Consider the following 20781-nt stretch of genomic DNA (forward strand, 5'->3'; position numbering starts at 1 on the left):
AAAAAGCCCTCTATCTAGGCCTCAGCTATACAGGTTTGAAAGGAAAGGTTTTATTTTAAGCATCTTCAGATCTCTCCTTTTTGCTAGCAGCACAATCATGCCTGAGAAGACGGACCTTGGACCTAAAATTCAATCCACAAGCTGGACAAACCAACTGTTCCCCAATGCCATGACGGCAACGTAGATGTACTTTCAAGTTAAACCTGCGCCTGAAGCACATGTCGCAGTAGTCGCACGCCAACATTTTTCTACGGCAAAAGTCCACATGGTCCTCAAAGTCCTCTTGACTGAGAAATTCCTGTCCACACCTGCGGCATTTTCTTCCTGGGCGGCCTCCAAAAATGCCTATGTAGCTGGCATCTAGCATCATTGGAGGTACCTGACCTTTGTGTTGTGGCAAGCCTGGCACCAAGGCAGAAGACAGGAAAGAAAGTGGCTGAGAGGCTGATGGCACAGAGAGTGGCAATGGAAGAGGCAAACCAAAGTTAAGGTCAGGCAGTCCACTGTGACCAGATGAAGCCCTTCTCTTTGGAAGCTCAGCATGGCTGGCAATGACACTTGCCTTCCCAGGCTCCACTTTTTCTGTCAAAAGACCAAGCACCCTTGTGCGGCTGGCTGTGCCTGAGTACTGTGCTGTAAATGAGAATACAGCAATGTCAGCACACTTTCAAATGAGAAATACTCAAACCAAGGCTTGAAACAAAACTGCCCAACCCTTTAAGGAAGAAAACCAGTCTCCTGACTTCCATACAAAAATGCTTCTTGACCAACACCAGCCGTGGAAAATTATGTTTAAAAAAAGTATATATATATGAGAACTGTCATCTAAATGAACTATGTGTTCTTTGAAAGCCTCTCTACCCTGTGACTTACCAGGAATTACTATAGTAATGTGTCCTACTCCATTTTTCAAAACACACATCTGAACTTAACATGCAGCACACGTCTCTTTTTTTAGTTTCTATTATATACAAAGAGTTGCAGAAGATTAAAGTTATACCCATTTTTCAATTAATTTTTCTTCTATGATGTGAAGTTCCCCACAATGTTAATCAAAAAGAAGAAATAATATGTTGCCAAAATTTTTTAAAAAAATTACAGAGATTTTTAAAGTATGCTTGATGAACTGATCATCATATAGAATCCAAAAATGGAAAATGCCATGACACTTCATTTCCTGCTTGTGCCCCCTTTTCTGCTTTTTCATGAAAACTATTGTTGTCAGATCGGCTTTCATATCTGTTCACTTTTCACCTGTCAGTATCGACCAATTCAAGACCTACAATATGTTTTATGTTGATTGGGAATACAGTTATTAGCAATGAACTGGCCTCTTCTTAAGCAATTTACTCCTGCTCCATCTCAATACATTTACACATTATCATTCAGTATAATGAATCATTCTGTTGAAAATTAATAATGTATTGTACCTTTCACAAGTCCATACTGCTACCATTTTCTCTTCCCGTCTTTTGACAATGATTTTAATCCATAAGACTGGCACCTCTAACACTTGCCAGCGATTTAAAATATACTAGACCTGATGGTGTGGCATAGCTCTGTTCTTAAATATGATCAGTGACTGTTCAAAACTTCAGCATCTCATAGCTGTTGTAGCTTGATGACTTGTAAAGTGTAACATGTGGTAATCTGGTGACTATTTGTTCTTTCACTATGAACAACAAAAACTTGTAACATAATATAAATATGAAAATATGAGCAGATAAACATCACTTAATTAACCAATCTATATGCCAGTCAGCATATCTCAAGAACCATTCTGAAAATTCTAAAGATTTACTTTGTGTGGGAATGGTATCACCAACGGTTATGAACTTTGTAATGAGTTAAATAAGGTCTGGCTTGGTTGTATGCATGCAAGATTGGTCTCTTTTAAAGTTTGTACCCAAATCAATCACATTTCTTTCCTGACTGCTCAAGAGAGGTTGACAATGTTGAAATGACCTAAAAAAGGGGGTGGGAGTGGAAACCCTCTATACCTTCACGCAGTTTAAGAGTACAATTTTGCTGTAATATAATAGTGGTGAAGAATAACACCACTGTTACTTCTTTTCAAAGATCCCATTTAATGATTTTTAAAATATACATTTACTGCAGTTCACACATACGCATACTTACATATACACAGTACTTCAACATTTGACCTTTGTTCTCATGTGCACATACCCACACAGTTACGAAATCACTTTTTATTATACTTCTGAAAACAAATCATTCAGTCACATATTTTCAAAAGATTACATATGAATAGTTTTAGCTTGACCTGATAAACCTGGCCAGCAGAAACCTGGCCTCCTCAGGAAGATATATATTTTACCCACAAAGTCCTTTATGTGTAACTGGAATAATTTCGTTCTAGATGACCTTGTCTCCATTAACAAAATAAAAACTTGCTGATAATCTTTACTGTAAATAATCTAGTTTAAGAAATAACAAGATTCAAACAATCATTTATTGAAGCCAACCAAATATCAGATGATGGCTTGCAGCAATACGACCTCGACCTATTTTCTCCACATTACAGCCTTTTACACCTCATCCTGTGAGTTTTTAAATGGTCAGATCTATAAAAAGAAGCACCGCAAATACATGCGAATTTTCTGTCATTGTAGTGGATTCTCATGTGCCGTGTCTTATTGGCTGAGTTGTGAAAATGAAGTCCACAAATACTGCATGTCAATTTATCATTAATCTGTCCCCAAGGAACATGCCCTGATGTATCAAGACATTTCTGAGAGCTGAACCACTGTTTTAGAACAAAACCATTCTCTTCCACATTTTTTTCTCTATGCCCAGGTGGGACTTCCTGTAAATATGAAGCTTGACAGTCTATCATGACACCTGCCAGAAAAAAAGAAAGATCACGCATATCACCATCACTTCTGCAATACTTTAGAGGATTTTGTAGGGAGTATTCATGTTACTTCTACCATGTTCCTGATAAAATGGGATGTACCTGAATTGTTCTGTTTATCTTTGTTCTTCTCCCAGTTTAAAATACAAATTTATGTAAATTCTGCACAAGTTATATCTATGTTCCTACACTTTTATCTCCCAAGAGAATGAGAAAGGAGTGGAGAGACCTTTCTCCCATCAGTATTTAAAACAATGATAAAAGTGATCCATAGCGCTTTAAAATAATGTTATTTAATAAATCCCAACAACCATTTTGGACACCTTATGCTGTCTTTATGATTCATGTTATCTGCTTCAATGCCTTTTATGAACTTGTTTCACTGTAAATACTCTAATTGTGAAAATTACTTACTGAACAACAAAAGAAGAAAAGGAAAACCCAAGACAGAACCATGTTTTGCTACACCATGGGTACTAGTCATCAAAGCAAGACCTTGTTTTCTAAATCCCAGTGAAAGCTCTTAGTGCACAATCTGTAGAGGTGGCAGAAGCAAGCTCAAAATGGTGAACACCAACATGATTTAGCATCTTTAAAATTTCTTGTGATTATTGTGATAACAGATATCTGCACAGATTCAGTGGCGTAGATGTTGAATTCATGCATGTAATAAACAGGTACAACATTGTAAGTTACAGCAGCTGAGACAATTTCTCCTTGGTAGTGTTAGAATTGTAACTAAGCTTCTGAGTGCTTCTCCATAATTGTTCTTCAATGTTTTTTTGAGGCAATCTTAGTATGTGGTGTTTTGATGGCTGTTAGTTTAGGATTACCTCATCTTGGTGTACAGCTGTAGATTATTTTAAAATTGTCAGTGCTTTAGATTCTACTTTTGGTTCATGCTTTACTTACATTGTCACTACAAGATGGCATACATAAAACTGGCCTATATTCCTACTGGGGTAATTTTAATGAGCCAGCATGTAGTATCACTATATGCTTGTATATATATATACACAGTAAAAAGAAAAGCACTGTTGATTATCTAGCTGGTCATGCTATTCTTTTCCGAGTTGTTGCTTCTAGCCTGATGCTTGCTAGCTCACTAGTCAGTCTCTAATTTTCAGGTTTTTATTATTGTACAGTTGTTTGTATAAAGGATGAAGGCAAACTACACATTAACAACTTCCATTTGTGAACTATCATAAAGTTGCACAACCACAAATTAACAGAAATGAGGATTATTTTTCATATTTGCATTTTTATAAACATTACAGTATTATGAAACTGGTTTTAGATGCTGTCATCTGTTTATTCACATAGTCAAGCTTCAACTTTGCTTAAAAATGTTACTCGAAGAGACATTCTTTGTGAAGGGTTCGCCTGTGTCGTATAAGGACATCATTTCTAGAAAAGGTCCTTCCACACCAGCAGCTGAACTGCGGACCACCTCCATGTATTCTCATGTGCCTTCTTAAACTCTGATGCTGGACAAACGACCTTTGACATAAAGGACACTCATTACTTTTTTTGGCTTTAGTGTTGGAACTGCAAGGAAGGGAAAGCGAGAAATGTGCCTTGTTACAAGCTTTGCTTATTTTATCAAACAGCAGAAGACCATCTGATGGATTAACAAGGTCCACTGAGCGAGCCAGCATCGTGACTTCATCGTCAGTCCCAATGTATTTATTCTCAGGTGTCTTCTGAAGTGTTGGTCCAACAATGCTTCCATTTCCACCTGTAGGAAGAGGGTATCCAATTTAATAAACGAAAACTCATTTGCACCGTTAACAATCATGAAAGAAGAAAACATGTCTCCCAAAGTTCAGCTATCTGGGAAAAGATCCGATTCTCCCAACGAATCACCTATTAACTGATGGTAAAATCGCATATGACGGCTAAGATTATCTTTGCGATTGTACGTTTTACCACAAAGAGAGCAGCTGAATGACGAACCCCCCGAGTGGATTTTTAAGTGTCGATTCATGGTACCGGACTGAACAAATGTTTTCCAACAAACAGGGCACCGATGGCCCCTCCGAATATCACAAACTTCACCATATGCAGTTCCAATATCTGAAATTCCTGCCTCTAATTTCTTATGTTCAACCCTGACTAGTTCCGATTCCTGGGCTGACACCGAGCAATGATCAATGGCATTCATGATTTCAAAGTCTGCACGCAGAACAGCCTTATCTCCCAAAAACTGTTTGCCAATCGTCACAATCCTTCCAAGGTGCTCCAAAGCACAGGTCATGGTGCCACCACCTGTGAAAAGATGGAACTTGTTTAACAAGACTTATGAAAAGCATCCACCGATTCAAGTTAGGACTAGGAAGATTAAAATATTCCACTTGGATGATACTGTGCAAAGAACGTGACTTTAATACACACTGAATCAAATCACTAATAGGAAACAGTACCTTTGTCACCCTCATGCATTCAAATTTGAAGACTCAAAAAATAAAAGGTAAATGTAAATAACTTTAATGCATTAGTGCTATTCACCTTAGTGCTTTGAGTAACAAGAATTCACACTACAAAGTCATGCATATTTTTCCTCATATGCAACTTCTTCCAATGACTCTGCTTAAATTCAACATTCAGCTTCTTAAATCAGTAACAGACTAAAAGTGTGCAAGAGTCCCAACACACTAAACAGGTGTCAATGTTTCAACAGCATCATTGTCTACATGCTTTTGTCGACATACATGATCATATAATCTTGACATTGTCCTTAATGCCTTCCCACACCGAGGGCACACTATCTGCTTGCCAAAGCCATGCTTACCAAGCAAGTGTTCCTTCAAAGCAAATCGGGAACTATAAATGCGGCCACAGAGATTACAAGCTGAATTCTTAATGCCAACACAATGGTTATGATGGCTGTGTAGAAGGCTTAATTCTGCAAACACATAAAGGCAGGTTTTACACTGTACACATGTGTGCGGTGCCCTTTGAACATCATCAATGTCTTCCTCTAGTGTAGCTATAATCTGTCCCATAGTACGTAGATTTCTCATCCTACTGCCTTCATCAGGCACATAACTTATTGTGGCACCACCTTTACAACAACCATCATGAGATCCTCTTATGCCACAAGTCAGATCTGTGATGTAAGAACTTGCCCAATCTGAATCCATCATCCTGGATGCTGTGAACAAAGCAGGACCCTGCTATCAAATTTAAATGTCATTTTGTTCAAAGGAATTAAGATGTTAAATAAATCATTTTATCTAACAAGCTGAGGGAGAGATAGGCTGCCCTGACCCCTATTTTTCCATCAATTAATCTCAATGCATCTACGTGAAATCATAGTACACAAAATAACATTCCACAATAGGCGCTACTGTCCTTGTTTAAATACCAAAACACTTGTATCCTCAAAAGATTATATGCCACAATAAAGTGGTCGTGTCATCTATAAACAAAGATTTTTCAGCACTTTACAATGTGCAATCCAACCTCATTTTGATTTTTCCAAACCAGAACACCTGAAATGGACCTTTTTCATACTTAGTCCATCAACAGTGGATTACGTCAGCAGTAACAGCCAAAATTCAAACAAGAATTTTCAGATCACCGATACTTCCATGTAAGCAGTGGCCACATTTTCAATACTAACTGCTTGACGATGGGAGACAGTGCTTAGAGGCTAAATGAATCTTTAAAACATCCTGACGGTAGAAAACTTTGTCACAAAAAGAACACTTTAAGTGAAATTTTCCCTCACAAGCTTTTCTATGCCTGGAGAGGTTGCCCATGTAACCAAATGATTGATTACATTTTGAGCAAACATATAATTTAGGACGCATTATTTTTTTCTGCCACAGATTCAGCATGAAGGAAGATGAAAATGGCCTGGGTGTGGAAGGGCTAAACTCGAAGCTTGACTTATTTCCATGTACTGCACCAGATGAATAAAGTTCCCTTTTACAGACAGCCAATGCAGTATCACAGGTTCTGGCCCTTTGTCTGCCTGTGCACAAAAAAGAATATTGTTCAGTTAATAAACTCCAATATATCTGTGGTATTACCACTGTGCTTTTCGATCTGGAAGAAAATTTCAGCTAATTTTTGGACGCTAATCTAAACAAGTAAAGTGAGGGAAGGCTATGAAGCTGAGATCAGTTCTCCAGTAATTTATCAATGATTTTATATGTATTGTTTCAAAGTACACAGAAATTAAAAAAGCCTTATTTTAAAAGGTAGCAATCATAATTTAAATGGATAGACTTGAGCCTATGTTATGTCCATGTGTTGTGCCAACAGAAGAAAAGCCACAAGTGTAAGAAAAAGCCCAGATGGTGGTTTTCTAATACATCAAAAGATATGTTAGACAACAGTCATGGCCAAGCAGCTGAAGCTGTGAAAGCTAACCTGATGCTTAACTTTCCTTCTATAATAGCAATATTTTATCTGGGAGACAGCCAACTGGATCTGACCCAATACTCAGATATACCACATCAATAACATGTTCATGATGACAGAAATCCAGGCAGCGAAATTGTCTCTCTATGTGGACACATTTTGTCACCAGGAAACTGCAAGCACATACCTACGTAAGGCTTTCAAATGTATATGAGCACTTGCACATTTCAGCTAAACACGGCAAGGCCTAACAGAACTTTTTCTCTCTTTTTGGCCAGTGAATTAACTTATTTTGCACTACATCCAACTACAATACTGAAAGACCAATATATGTGGAAATAAACAAATAAAAACCACATCTTTCTAGGCTTTTAAGTCTTGCCTCTCGTCACATTTTAGCACAAATCTACGTAAAATCTTAACCAAATTCTTAAGTACTTCATCTGGCCATTGGAAGGCCAAAGACTATGTATGCATTACTGGTTTTGTTGTTTGTTTTGGAGCACATTAATGCTGTCATTTTAGGTAGGTGAGAACATGCACAAGAATAAGCAAAATTAAGTGAAAAGATAAACCTCATGCCGTTTGGAATTAGACATCAAAATTATACTGAGAACTTGAGTTGTACAGTTTTGCTTTATTAATGCCACAAACATGGCAATTACTGAATAAACCTGACTATAAAAAAATTGTACAGCTAAAGTTGGTGTGAGTCATATCAATCGAACACTGCATCAACCTCCAACCTTAGTTAAATCAACCCTACCATGACCACATCAACCAGCATAGGACCATATTGTCCCAACACAGTCGAATTGACCTTGAAGGCCTTAGCAGTGACACTTGTTTCATGTTAATTGAATGTGTGCATATACATTTTATGCAAACTATGGAATAATGACAACAAAGGCTTTACAAGGTTTAAGACACATTAAATACAAACCTTTAAACTTAAGAAAAATGACAAAGGCTTTTAAAAAATCCTAATGATTTAAGATCGATATCATGCACTACTGGGAGAGTTCTCTGAATGTGTATTGCCAAGCAGCCCTTTTTGTTGCTGTCTGAAGGCACGGATCTGTGGCCAATATTTGACGCTACTCGTACATTAGGTGATTTTGTTCTCTGGGCCTGCATACACATGACTTTCAGTGCTGTTATGATGTACATGTGTAATAATATGGTCAGGGAGGAGTTGGTTCAAACCAGGCAGGTGGTAGATACGACTGGAACAATATGGTTTAGGTCGAAATGACCGATGAACCAATTAACAAGCACTCTTTAAAAATAAATCTACTTAACTTCATGTTATTCTAGAAGAAAGCTGTAACACATGGCAAACTGTCATAATGGAGCAGTCTATTTTATAAAGTACTCAATACTTTTCAACACGCATCTTCTGCAAACAGGTTGCAGAAATGACATTTTTATAGTGTAACATGTTCATGAAAATTTCTTCAGTTGTACCTAATAGTGGGTCACAATATACAAGATTGGTTTATATATTGGTTTACAAAGTCTTTTTTCAGGAACTAGACAAAAGACGTCATAAAGTATAATTTAATTTCGATTGCACGTGCAACATGTTTCTTTAACTTTTTACTGTAAACATGGTTTTTAGACTGCTAATAATCAACAAAACAGAGCTGAGTGGTTTACAGCATTCTCTTTCATAATATGACTGATCAACTTTTTCTTCCACACTCACAATTATGTTACCTAAATGAGTTAGAATGCCAAAATATCTTGTTTCAGGTGATAGATTTATATAATGTCAATGTAACTTGAACCTGCAGATAATCAAGAGATTTAATTCACAAGAATCAATATAGTTTCTGGAAAAAAAATGGATCAGACTGTTCTAGTAGCCAGCTGAAATTTTCCACCTTACAGGGGAGGGGTGGAAGAAAAGGAAACCACAAGGCCAACACTAAAACCCTTCAAAGGCTTTTCTAGTACATAGAACATCCCTGGACAACATTTTAAAAGGCAGAATATACGGGAGACAAAGCTGCTTTCCACAAAATCTGTTATAATCACTTATTTTCCTCCTTGTATTTCACAGATTCTATAGACTACATGAACACAGTGCCAATGCCACAATGTGTCAGACCCTAATACACCTCAAGTCTGGTGAACGATGAACATTTGCATAGTTGCTGCCTTGCATCCATTAAACACTTCCAACACATAAACATTTAACATCCCTGTTAGGAAACATACCAGTGTATGGATACGATTGCAGAACACATTTTACAATTTTATGGGGTTAAAGAGGTTTTCCACAAATTTTTATATGCAGAATGCAATGGTGTATTTGCTTCTTCAAAATGCAGACAAGGTTTAGCATGTCACACACTGGTGATATTTCTCTACACCCTCAATGTTCTACAATGGCTGTTTGTGATAACAACCCTTCCTGTGATTATTCAGCGTTTTTATACCAGCAAAACAACGATGACACAGTTCGCAGGTATATGGCTTTTTGTCAAGATGAGCTGAGTTAACATGTCCCAAGCAATCTCTTTTCAAAACGAATGCTTTTCCACAGAACTCACAGGCATATCTTTTGCTCCTTTTATTCCAAGGTTTTTGTCTAGTTTCTTGTAAAGGATGGTTTTTATTATTCGTATGCCTGAAAGCTGGAATGTGGTCCATGCTGCCGAACATCAAGTCCACTGTCTGCTTTATATGCCGGGAGTGACCAGCTGAAAGGATACAATGAAGCCTATTAGATAGGCAACATATTCAAGTTGGGATTAAGTACAGAAAAGCCACTTACATTATATCTCTTTGGTTTGGACCAAACCTACACTATTTCCCACACTTGACAGGTCTTGCAATGGAAGTGATAGCTGCAAGTTACTTTATATGCAGTTTTTACTTTAAGAGAAAAAGTCCTTAAAAACAATTATTTACTTGTTTTTAAAAATTCAACAGCCTAAAGTGAAGGTGCAGGAACTGAGTGATGTATCATGACCACAATACCAAATCCAGAAAGAAAGGATACTGGCCAAACTGGAAATAGATGCAAGGTGACCTGAGCTGTATTTTGTCTTACTTCTCATAGCCCTTACTATAACTGAACCCATAGTTCCGATTGGAGATAATGCTACAGATAAACATATATCTGATAGATTTGGCATTTACAAACAGCATGGAAAGTTTTAAAGAATATCAGAGGAAAACCTCCTTAGCACCTGAAACCAACCAAATTAGCCTTCTAGACACCACTCTCAGGCATACCCATAAAAGATGTATAAAATAAAAAACTCATTCTGCCTTCAAAGCATCAAGTTTGCAAGTACTTTTGCTGGTTCCCAATGATACCAAACAAGAAAACATCTTTTATGTTCCATATTTAAGACTAAGCCTTGCTTAAACTGTTTTACAAAGAGTCTGTGTACTGTTGAAATATAATAAAGTTGTGATACTCATGATCACTAGCCTCAGCATTATTTTTCATGTCTGTTTGTCTAGCACTTATCTACCACACACAATCTTTCACCTTTTAAAAATTACACCCAAGTTCAAATATCTCCTGTAGGGTTGACTAAACAATTTAAAAGTAGTCAGTGAAGTCTTTTTATGTGTTCTAGCAAGGTCTTTCGTGATGTGTATCCTCTCTGACAATAGGTGCATTTATAAGGGCGGCTTCCAATGTGGACAGTATTAACATGACCAATATAGTCTCTTTGTACAACGAAGCCTTTTCCACAAGTCTCACACACAAAGCTCTTGAGACGCTCTCTCCAGCCCTTCTTGGGCGAAACTGACGCGATTCTGACTGTTCTATCTGGAACAAATTCTCCTTCCTTGAGCATACCATGGCCATCTTCCCTCCGAAACCACAGGTCACTTACCAGAGCATCAACTGGAAGAACAGAAAGATTCCAATTAGAGGTGAGAAGCACTTTGGGTTTGCTAAGAACTCCACGAACACAATGCCTAAATTCAGCAGAACAGAGACCAGGAGAAATAAGACTGGCGTGAAAAAAATGGTTTTAATGTGCAATGACATATCAAAACCACTTAAAGCCCTTTGTTTCACTTGTGATATTTATTGTCACTGATCCGTTTTTGAAGAACATCATGTCACATTCAATGTTGACAACCACACTGACAGTAATGAGCAGTACATAATTCTGTATTTCCCACTTTTATATACACACATTAGCACATGCATGGACATACGTTGCTGCATGCGCACACAAAATCAGCAACTATACCCACTTAATTTTACAACCATACGCAATCAATCTACAAGCAGTTTAAAATGGTTTATTAGGTCTGACATATTTTTTCGTGCTTCTTCAATGATGATATATGAGGGTATGATTTAAGACACAGTCTGCATTTGAAAGGAAGCACTCTAAGATGCTTTGAATTTACATGACCTGCATAGTCTCTGCCTGCAACAAATGCTTTGCCACAGTATTCACACTGATATTTTCGTTCTCGCATTTGCCACTTTGAATGAGTCATCTTAGCTATCAAGATGTGTCCACCCTGCTCGTCTTGCCACAAGGTCTGCTTGTTCAAGTCTATGCCACAGCCTGCAGAAAAAAATTTAAAAATTGCCAGCCATAAGTTAGCATTTTACTAGCTACCCTTTTCTTTTCAATGTATAATTTGGGAAGGACAATATAAAAGTATTCCTTATACTATCTCCTAAACAGTGAACTCTCTTTTTAAATTTCTAGATGAAGACTGGCTTTGAAACAAAAAAAAAAAAACGTAGCCTACCAAAGTCAATTTGTTTTTTTTGGAATTTTATGCCATGCCAGCAACTAAGGCTATATCATGGCAATAAAAGGGATTTTTGCGTTTAAAAGTTTCGAGATAATTCTCCAGTTATTAATCTTAAAAACAAATCAGGATAATAAATGAACTAAATGTTAAAGAAAAAAGGTGGTGTAAAAAGGGTGGTGGAGCCCAAAAAGGCCACCAACATCCCAGAAATTAAATGAGCTATATCTAACTGTGAAAAATTATATTTGATGAAAGAGTCCTATCTTTTTTAAAAAACCACAAATAGCTGCCGATGGGACGGACCTAAGTCACCCAAAGTCAACATGCAGTCATCATCAAGTCTTTATGATCAGGAAAATTGCCAAACGAGACTGTAGGTGACCAAAACTACATTTGTAAGTTCATACTACAATTATAAATATGTTTAAAGACTTGAGAGGGCGGGGTTGTGCGAGTAAGGAAATTGAAATATAATGTTTTTGGGGGTTTTAAAAATCCCAACAAAGTCCTGTTTTCCTTAATGAAAACAGCTTTCATTTTTAATCAATGTTTACTGTCTGCAAGATTTATTTTTTAACATTTTGTGAGGCCTATTAATTTGGTTTCTGCTTTTGCCTTGAGCATCTATAAATAAACACTGGTTTTAATTTTGTTTCCAAATGTAGAGAAGGCAATTGTGCATCAGCTATTCCACATCATCCAGCTCCTGCCAATAAGGTGCCAAAAAAACAGATGGAATTTTTATTATCATGCCACCAGGTGGCAAATGTAAGAGATGATTTTATGTCAACATTTTTGGATGTGCCGATCTCTTGTGATAATTCAAGCTGCTTTTATGAGAGAATTTTCTCGGACACTTGTCACAAAGATATGGTTTGGTGTTGAGGTGCCTAGAATTCATGTGGCCTTCACAGTCCCTGGTTGTAACAAATTGCTTCGCACAAAACCTGCACTGGAATTTGTTCATCTTATCAAACACACTGTGACATGAGTAAATGTTTTGCATCTTCACATTCTGGTACGCAGCAGCTTCAGCCTCATCTGGCCACTTTGGAAGATTATTCCGTGTCAGGATTACTGCAGAAAAAAAAACAAAAACACCAAACTAAGAAACCTATTTTGGAGAGGTTTGCTTTATAAAGAAGAACATTTTAAAATAGTGGGTTTTTTTTTTTAAACTTTAAAAGACTTTCTCACAATTGGGACACCCTTGAACAATCTGAAGTACACTTTTCACACTGAATATTACACAGTGGGATATGACACTCACTTTTAGAGCACACATGCACATGCTGGCCTTTACTCAGAACTGGCAATAACGTAAAGCAAAATATTCTACAGTAAATTTGTTGTCTTACAAGAATTTCCCTGTACAGAAGAGTGCTCAATTGTTGTAGCTGCAATGTCTTCTGGAAAGTAGGGGTTTTTTTTAAGGCCTTTTTTACTGTCTGTCCATTACAAGCATTTTGTTTTTTGGTCTATGGTCAGCAGTTTTTGCTATCTTTTTCTCGAGAAGTTTTTTTAAGATATCAATGAAGACGATCAAAATGTTCTCATTTGTGTGTATGCTCGCTCTGAAGTTCTGAAAAAGAACTGAACTTTTTGCTTGCACGATGCATTTGTATGGAAGGAGAAAATGTGTATAAATCTATGCACATAATATAGGCTCCAAGTCAATGAAAAACTAAATTTTATACTGATATGTCACTTAAATGATGAACCAAAATGTCAGACCAGCTAAAGAAAGCAATCCACGCTTACATATTAAAGAATAGTAAAGTTATTTTATTCCTCATGAACAACTGCAAATTCTTCTGTTAAAAACTTTCTTTAGTAACAGAACAGCCTCCATCAAAATGTGCTGCTGCTTTTTGTTTACCACAAAATGACCATAACATACTGAAACCAAAAACTTCTGAATAAAGAAATCATGGAGTCAATCAGCCACGATAATTTAAAACAAACATATAAGCATACTCCCAAAGTTAATGCTCCTTTTGTCCTTTGCATGTGCGCCTATGTCTAGATAGATTTGTTGCATATGCAAAAGAGCGACAGCATAATTTGCAAACAAAAGGTTTAACATCTAAATGTGAATTCATGTGGCCGACATACTGATGTTTTGAAACAAAAGTTCGCATACAGAATGGGCATTCAAACACTTTTGACCCCTTTTGATGTGCACCAGCTACACCACTTCCACCACAGAATATATTTCCATGGGAAACCACATTCTTGCTTTGCTGGTACCGCATTCGTTGATGGTTGTAAAATGGTTGTAAAGGAGCCTTCCCTAAGTGTATGGTAGCTGCAGAAAGAAAAGAAAATCCTAGTTTAACTCAGCTACTTATGTGCCAAAATTACTGGGCTGATCAACAGCTAACTTAAAATGGGTTTCCTAACAGCAATTTGATGACCTGCCTACCTTGAACCTATCAACACCATTTCTGGAATCTCCCAGCAATTTTGCTCTTGCAATTTTATTCCAGCAGTCTATAATACAAGATGATGATGAGTCCTCACATGACGAGCTAAACTAGTCCTGTACGGAAAGGATTTCATGCACTTTGAGCACTTGAAAGGTGATAAATTAAAATGCATGTTCATGTGCCCAACGAACTGATGTTGCTGTTGGAGAATTTTCTGGCACAGTGGACACAGATAGACTCTCTCCGTCCCCTTCATCACTGAGCAAGCTGAAATCATTTCGCTTACATCTTGCCTTGCTAAATTCTGCACTCCAACTGTAACGAGAAAGAATAGAAGCCTTTGATGGTTTTATTCTTTATTTTTTTCACTCTTGAATGAGTAACTTTTCTTAAAGAAAGTTATATTATAAAATAAAGAAGCTGAGTTCAAATGTATGACACACAAGATTTTCCCCTTTCCTTTATTGTGCAGATTTTTAAAAAACCATTTTTAGCCTGTATCCCAAACTTTATACCTGACAATGTAAACCTAAGTAAGCTATTATTATGCTTTTAAATTGTAACAGGACATTGTACAAGACCAATAAACAGCAGCACCTTAAAAACCAAACAAAATAAAATGCATGGCAAACAGGAAGTGCTTTTCTCTTTTAAAACAATTCTTCCAGGTCGACTATCAGAAGGATCTGCCTTGCTCTACCTTTAAAATGAACAGTCTGTTTGCAAGTTATGTTTAAAATCCTGATCTAAATAACTGAGAAATATGTTTGTCTCTTTGAAAATCAAGAAACCTTTCTGAGAACATGAATGATTGTCTTTTAGTAATTATGGGAAGATGTAAGAAGTGTAGTGAAAAATCTAGATTAAAGAAATGATGCACAGACCATTATGTGCCCCTTTTTATAAAACATATGATTGTTTTATGGGACAATAAAAATGAAACCGAAACCACAACCATGAACTGTTTCCTAGGTTTTCAAACCCAAAAGCCAGCATTTTTTTCTAAAAGGAAGAAAGAATTCACACAAAATTATTCCGCTGTCTGAAAGCAGTTGAATCACTTTAACATCCAGCATCAACCAATGAGCTTTGTCATCAAAATGTGATGATACTGAGAATGAGCACAATATAATAAAAACACCAGTTACCAAATTCACTCTTTTGGAACAAGCAAGCACAACATATCTTTTTATAAGACTGAGAAGTGGATATGACCAATTTATCTTCATCATGTCAAATTCTGCCAGTCAAAAACCAGTGGAGGGTGCCTTCACAAATTAGGCCTCCAATGACATCTTCAGTCAGACTGCATAAAATACACAGCAGACCACAAACCTAATCCGTAGCATATAATTTCACTTTTGTGCACTATAAGTGCCTTCTATAAAAAGGAGAGCTCACCAACAAGATTTTCCTAGGTCATGTACAGATGAATCCCCAAGAACTGACCACTGACAAATTCTTCCTGAAGACAGGTAATTCAAACTAGAACAGTGTACAATGACCAACTGAACCAAATCTATGCATCAGACAGAACTTACATAGCCTATATAATTTTTTTTTATGCCCTTCGCCCCTCCTGGGGCATAGGCCATCGACGACAGTCTGAACTGTTTTCGATGTTTTGGTAGCAAGGATTTGTTTTTACGGGGTGGGGGTGCTTTTTCAGCCGGGCTTGGGAGAGGGCAGCCAGCCCTGTAAACAGATGCCACGTGCAGAGAAAGAACAGCATGCCCGAGACGAGAATGAACTCAGGGCAGCCAACCTTCACTGTATTGGTGACAGCGCTAACAGTTGCGCCACCGGGCCGCTCAGTCTATATAATACCCTATACAAATTAGTGAACTATTCACGACTTTTCCATCCTTATCTTGGAAAAGCTGAAGAATTGGCATGTAACCATAACTTTCATGACAATGCTGTTATGAAAGGTCTTCTCCATAGGGAAAATAACATCCTATTATTCTATCAACAATATTGAGCTTACTTTTAGCGACACATTTCAGACAAACCTAGAAATGGTACAATTGTTTCAGCGAACTGCAATGAGATGAAGATTAAGCCGATTTAAGAGACCTTAGAATTACTGCAGAATGACCATAAAACCAGTCTTTTCCATAATATCTTGCACATGGTGTTTGATTCAAAACAAAGATTTTAAAAATGGAGTACTGCCTGGTCTGATTCTTTGTCTACATGTAAAGACAGCAAAAGCATCAAGATAGAAAAATCTTGACTAGTGGGTATTGTTACCATTAACCAAGAACATGAGCACTTTGACTAGAAGTTGGTTAAACTCTTCCAACACAATTTGCACCCACACGTGCAAATGCCTTCATGATACAGCTGAACTGTATTTTGTCCATTTCAAATGAGCTAAATGATCTATTACAGTATTAACAAAGCACTGCAGTTTCCATACAATCATTCCAGCATGGACAATGTTAATAAAATTACCAAAGCAAAACATGCGCATAAGCACACAAAGTTTACGTGATTCTGTGCAAATACTATTAGATTTAAAGCCATAAACCATGCTTTAATAGTAAAAGGGACAGCGCAATGTTTACAAGTCACACAAAGAAACTTTCACGTGGAGTCATTTACTGTTATACAGATTCATCTGCCTGATAAAGGCTTGGGATCAGGATGATAAAATGTTAATTATTCAGATCACCGTCCTTATTGAAAAAAAGATCTCAAATTACCAATTTTTTTCTTGAAAAATGTGCCCAAAAATTACAATTAAATCTCTGTAATTTTTATTATTTGTAAAGCACTTAATAAGCACTAATGATTTTACATTGTTTTCTTACAGTGGTAATGAATACCACAGTCACTGTGGTTTTTACTGTCTCACAGCTATTATTAGCAATAGCACTGACAAGAGTGATCAATACGAAGTAAATTTTTAAACAAATCAGTAGTCCCTATAAATTTTTTACAATTACATAGCTATTTAAATTATGTAGATAAAAGCAGCTTTTCCATTCTGCAAAATACTTATTCATAATTTCTCTCATTATTTTGCTGCTTACCAATTCACTTTGTTTTTACCAATGATATGGTTTTATATACATCAAGTAGGTTGTTCCAATTTCCAAGCATGACTTATAAACAATAATACAAAACAGAATACCTTTCAACTTTTTTTCCTTTTAAGACTGCAAAAATACTTTTGTGAAATGTTCAAGTAAATAATAGTGGCGAAGAAGCCATAGCAATATTTCCCTCCTGACTCGCAAACTTTTGCCTTTTTCTTACATCAGAGAATGCTTACAGAAGCCCAAAACTGAGAGAAAAAGTTTGGAATCTCTGGAACATGTTACTAACTTTAAAAAGAACTATTTCATGCCATTTCTTTTGAGTAGTATGTAGGCACTCAATTGTGAACTCCTTCATGCTCGCCAACCTTATGCTTTCATCACCAACCACGAGCAAGATTCTCCAAGATGCCACACAGCAAGTTTTCATGCGCAGGCTTGAATTTTAGGACAAACCTAGCTTATTTTCCAGGTAGCATAGCCACTATTTTTAAAAATCAAAATACTAACAACAGAAAATGTACTTTTAAAGACAACAGTTTTACAGCATTTGACCTACTTTGAAAGCCATGTCCCTTATTATACTGTGATTACTGAACAGGATAGAGAAGTCTTAGATACACTCGAAGTGGACTGAACATAACTAAAGCACTAAAAAATACACACAAAAAACAGTATGCACAGTGACAATTATATAATGAATAGTTATCAATACACATATACTTCAAATATTCTAAGCTTAACAAAGTTTTGATAACTCCTGACAGTTTGAAATTTTGTGGTGAACAGGCAAGTAAAATGCATGTTCAAGAAAGGTTCTATAAGATGAAGCACACTGGACTGTTAAAAGTAGATTTTAACAAAGTCACAATGAGTAACTCACTTTGCAAGACTAGAAAGAAAGACTGTATATAACAACAACAAAAAGGTTCCAAGCTTGCACCTTACTGACCTTACTAAAAGGCATGTTTGTGGTGTTTATGTTTAACGGGAATCTTGCTAAAACAGTGGACTTAACTCTAGAAGGAAATAAAAACCATTGGTTTTTTTTTTCAACTACCAGGGAGACAAACCAGTTTGTGTACACTGCATGCCTAACATTGTCACCATTGTGGTGGTTACAAATGGATATGAAGAATTTTAAAAATAGTACTATCAATTAAGAAAACCAGTGTGATAGGAATATGTCTGAATGTTTTTGGCTTGCCTAAAATTGTCTTCTTGGACTCAAGTAAATGAGGCATATCAAACACTCATCCCTGCACATAAGACAATGTGCATATGTGCAGCCATGGAGTAGTGGGGGAGTGGGGCTGCATCAGTTTGACATGCCTGACGGAAAGAATTCTGCATGCTCTGCTGGTAATGTTTAATCCTCAGGGTTCAGAACAGTGTCAGAGTGATGACCTTATAGTGTCAAGTGACTTTAAAAACGTGCAAATTATTTTCTATGGACTACCTACGTAAATGCCCAGTCCTGAACGAGTCACAGACAAAACACCTTGCTTTAAAACCATTTTAGATATATATATACACTTGATGATCCACGGGAAAAAACTCTTTTTTTGATTTTTGATGTTACTGTAACATTTAAATGTTGGAAATGTTCCTAATAGCTGCACAGCGAACATATTTTGCAAAAAATTAGGTAGGTTTATTTAAAAAGTTCACCGAGAAAGATGCCGTGCCAAACATGCAACTTCATGTCTCTTTAGGGAGCGCTTGTAACCAAATGGCACTGAACATACCTTACACACATATGGTTTCAAATTTAGATGACGCGTGTTTGTGTGATCTTCACAATCTGTCTTATTCCAATAGTTTTTACCACAGTATTTACACGAATAATTCTTTTTGGATTCAACATCAATCTCCATCTGAGAATTCACTGGAACAAATGCCAAGTCATCTGGTCCACTTCGGCCTATGAGATGCCTCACACGATACACTGCACACGAAAATTTTGATACTATCAGCAGAAATATATTTTGTAAAAACGGAAAATGTTGAATAGGGGATTGTAAGATCTAAATGTGCTTAATATGCTCAACATATAAGCTGAAAATAAATCCAAGAATGGAATTTTTAATATACTTAGAAGCACTAGGAAGACAATAATCCCCCCCCCACTTTCATTTGGTTTTAAAATGCTTTATTACAACAGGTATTTAAAGGATAACGTCACATCTTTTTAATCTGAGCTTCTCTGCTTTTGCAGGTAGTTGTGAAAATAAAAAAAAACCTTTAAGCATGCCAACAAGAAGTATTGTCATTTGACAACTAGAAACTTTTCAGCTTAGAGGAAAAAACACTGCAATAGAACTGTTTTGTACTTGACTTTAATTTCATAGCAGTATACACACACAAAACCTTATGAGGTAATGTTTTTAAATACAATTAACTACTAGGCCAATTACCAGGTATTTTAATTTTGTTTTTAGTCTTAATTTTGCTGAAGATCACATAATCCCTCTTGCTAACTGTGTCAGGTATATTCACACCTTTTGGAACAAAATGACTAACATACAAAACACAAAAAGCCTTATACTTTTGGCACCAATATAACGGTCTTGTTACTGAATCTAAAAATGACAGTTCTCTGCCACACAGTGATTAATGACCTTTCTATTCAACCTTTTGAGGTTAGAAAGGACAATGAAAAATGATAAAAAGTGCAGATAGCAGTAATTTAATATAAAAGTACACCCACACTGTATGACGACAACTGTGAAGCTTTACTGTGGCTGCTAAGGGCTCAGGTTGGCAAGGACATTTAGTTAAAATTTTCATATTATTGAAATCTATGGAGTGGGATTCTAACCAGGTACTAAACAATCTGAAATCTGAAAAAGATGTGCTTTAATTTGTAAAGATCATGCTTCACAGCAATATGATCTTGAAAATGAACCTGAAGGGTTCTAATACATCTAAATCGATGCTAAAGGATAAGATTAGAATATTTTAATTTAAAAATATTCTTTGTGCATTATAAAACCATTCCAGGTTGAGTAGTCTAGGTTTACAGAAAAATCACACACGAAACAAAATAAATTCTTAAAACCAATACCAGAAAATATCTAGAAAATTACAAAGCATAAGACATGGTTCTGGTTCAAGGATCAACTCTTTTCACAGGGATTTGCAGTTCACCTAAACATAAGGAGAAAAAAAAAGGCTCCAGTGACTGAGCAAAGAACCTAAAGAGTTCAAAACTATGCAAGAGAAATTGCTACCTAGCCTAAAATCTCCATTAAAAACTTCATCAATAAACTTTCTTGATGGTACATATAAATCTAAGCATTCTTTAAAA

General features: G+C 36.5%; 1 protein-coding gene across 10 annotated transcripts in view; it reads right to left on the minus strand.

Annotated features, from left to right (window-relative positions):
* Positions 1-20781, minus strand: part of LOC112563527 (fez family zinc finger protein erm-like) — a 44019-nt gene that overhangs the window by 16562 nt on the left and 6676 nt on the right. For 2 of the 10 annotated variants that reach the window (XM_025237468.1, XM_025237469.1), the window contains exons 4-8: positions 11644-11802; positions 10974-11120; positions 9805-9954; positions 6609-6854; positions 5346-6029 (exon numbers count right to left, since the gene is read on the minus strand). The exons of 1 other annotated variant lie outside the window; for it this stretch is intronic. In XM_025237468.1, coding sequence (XP_025093253.1) covers positions 5530-6029; positions 6609-6854; positions 9805-9954; positions 10974-11120; positions 11644-11802 — 1202 coding nt within the window. In that variant the 3' untranslated portion in view covers positions 5346-5529. Of the gene's footprint in view, positions 1-660; positions 2863-5345; positions 6030-6608; positions 6855-9804; positions 9955-10973; positions 11121-11643; positions 11803-20781 lie in introns of those variants that run through there. 7 more of the 10 variants (XM_025237470.1, XM_025237472.1, XM_025237476.1 and 4 more) reach the window with 6 other exon arrangements.

The sequence above is a fragment of the Pomacea canaliculata genome, linkage group LG5 (genome assembly GCF_003073045.1).
Source record: "Pomacea canaliculata isolate SZHN2017 linkage group LG5, ASM307304v1, whole genome shotgun sequence".
Classification (NCBI taxonomy): Eukaryota; Metazoa; Mollusca; class Gastropoda; order Architaenioglossa; family Ampullariidae; genus Pomacea; species Pomacea canaliculata.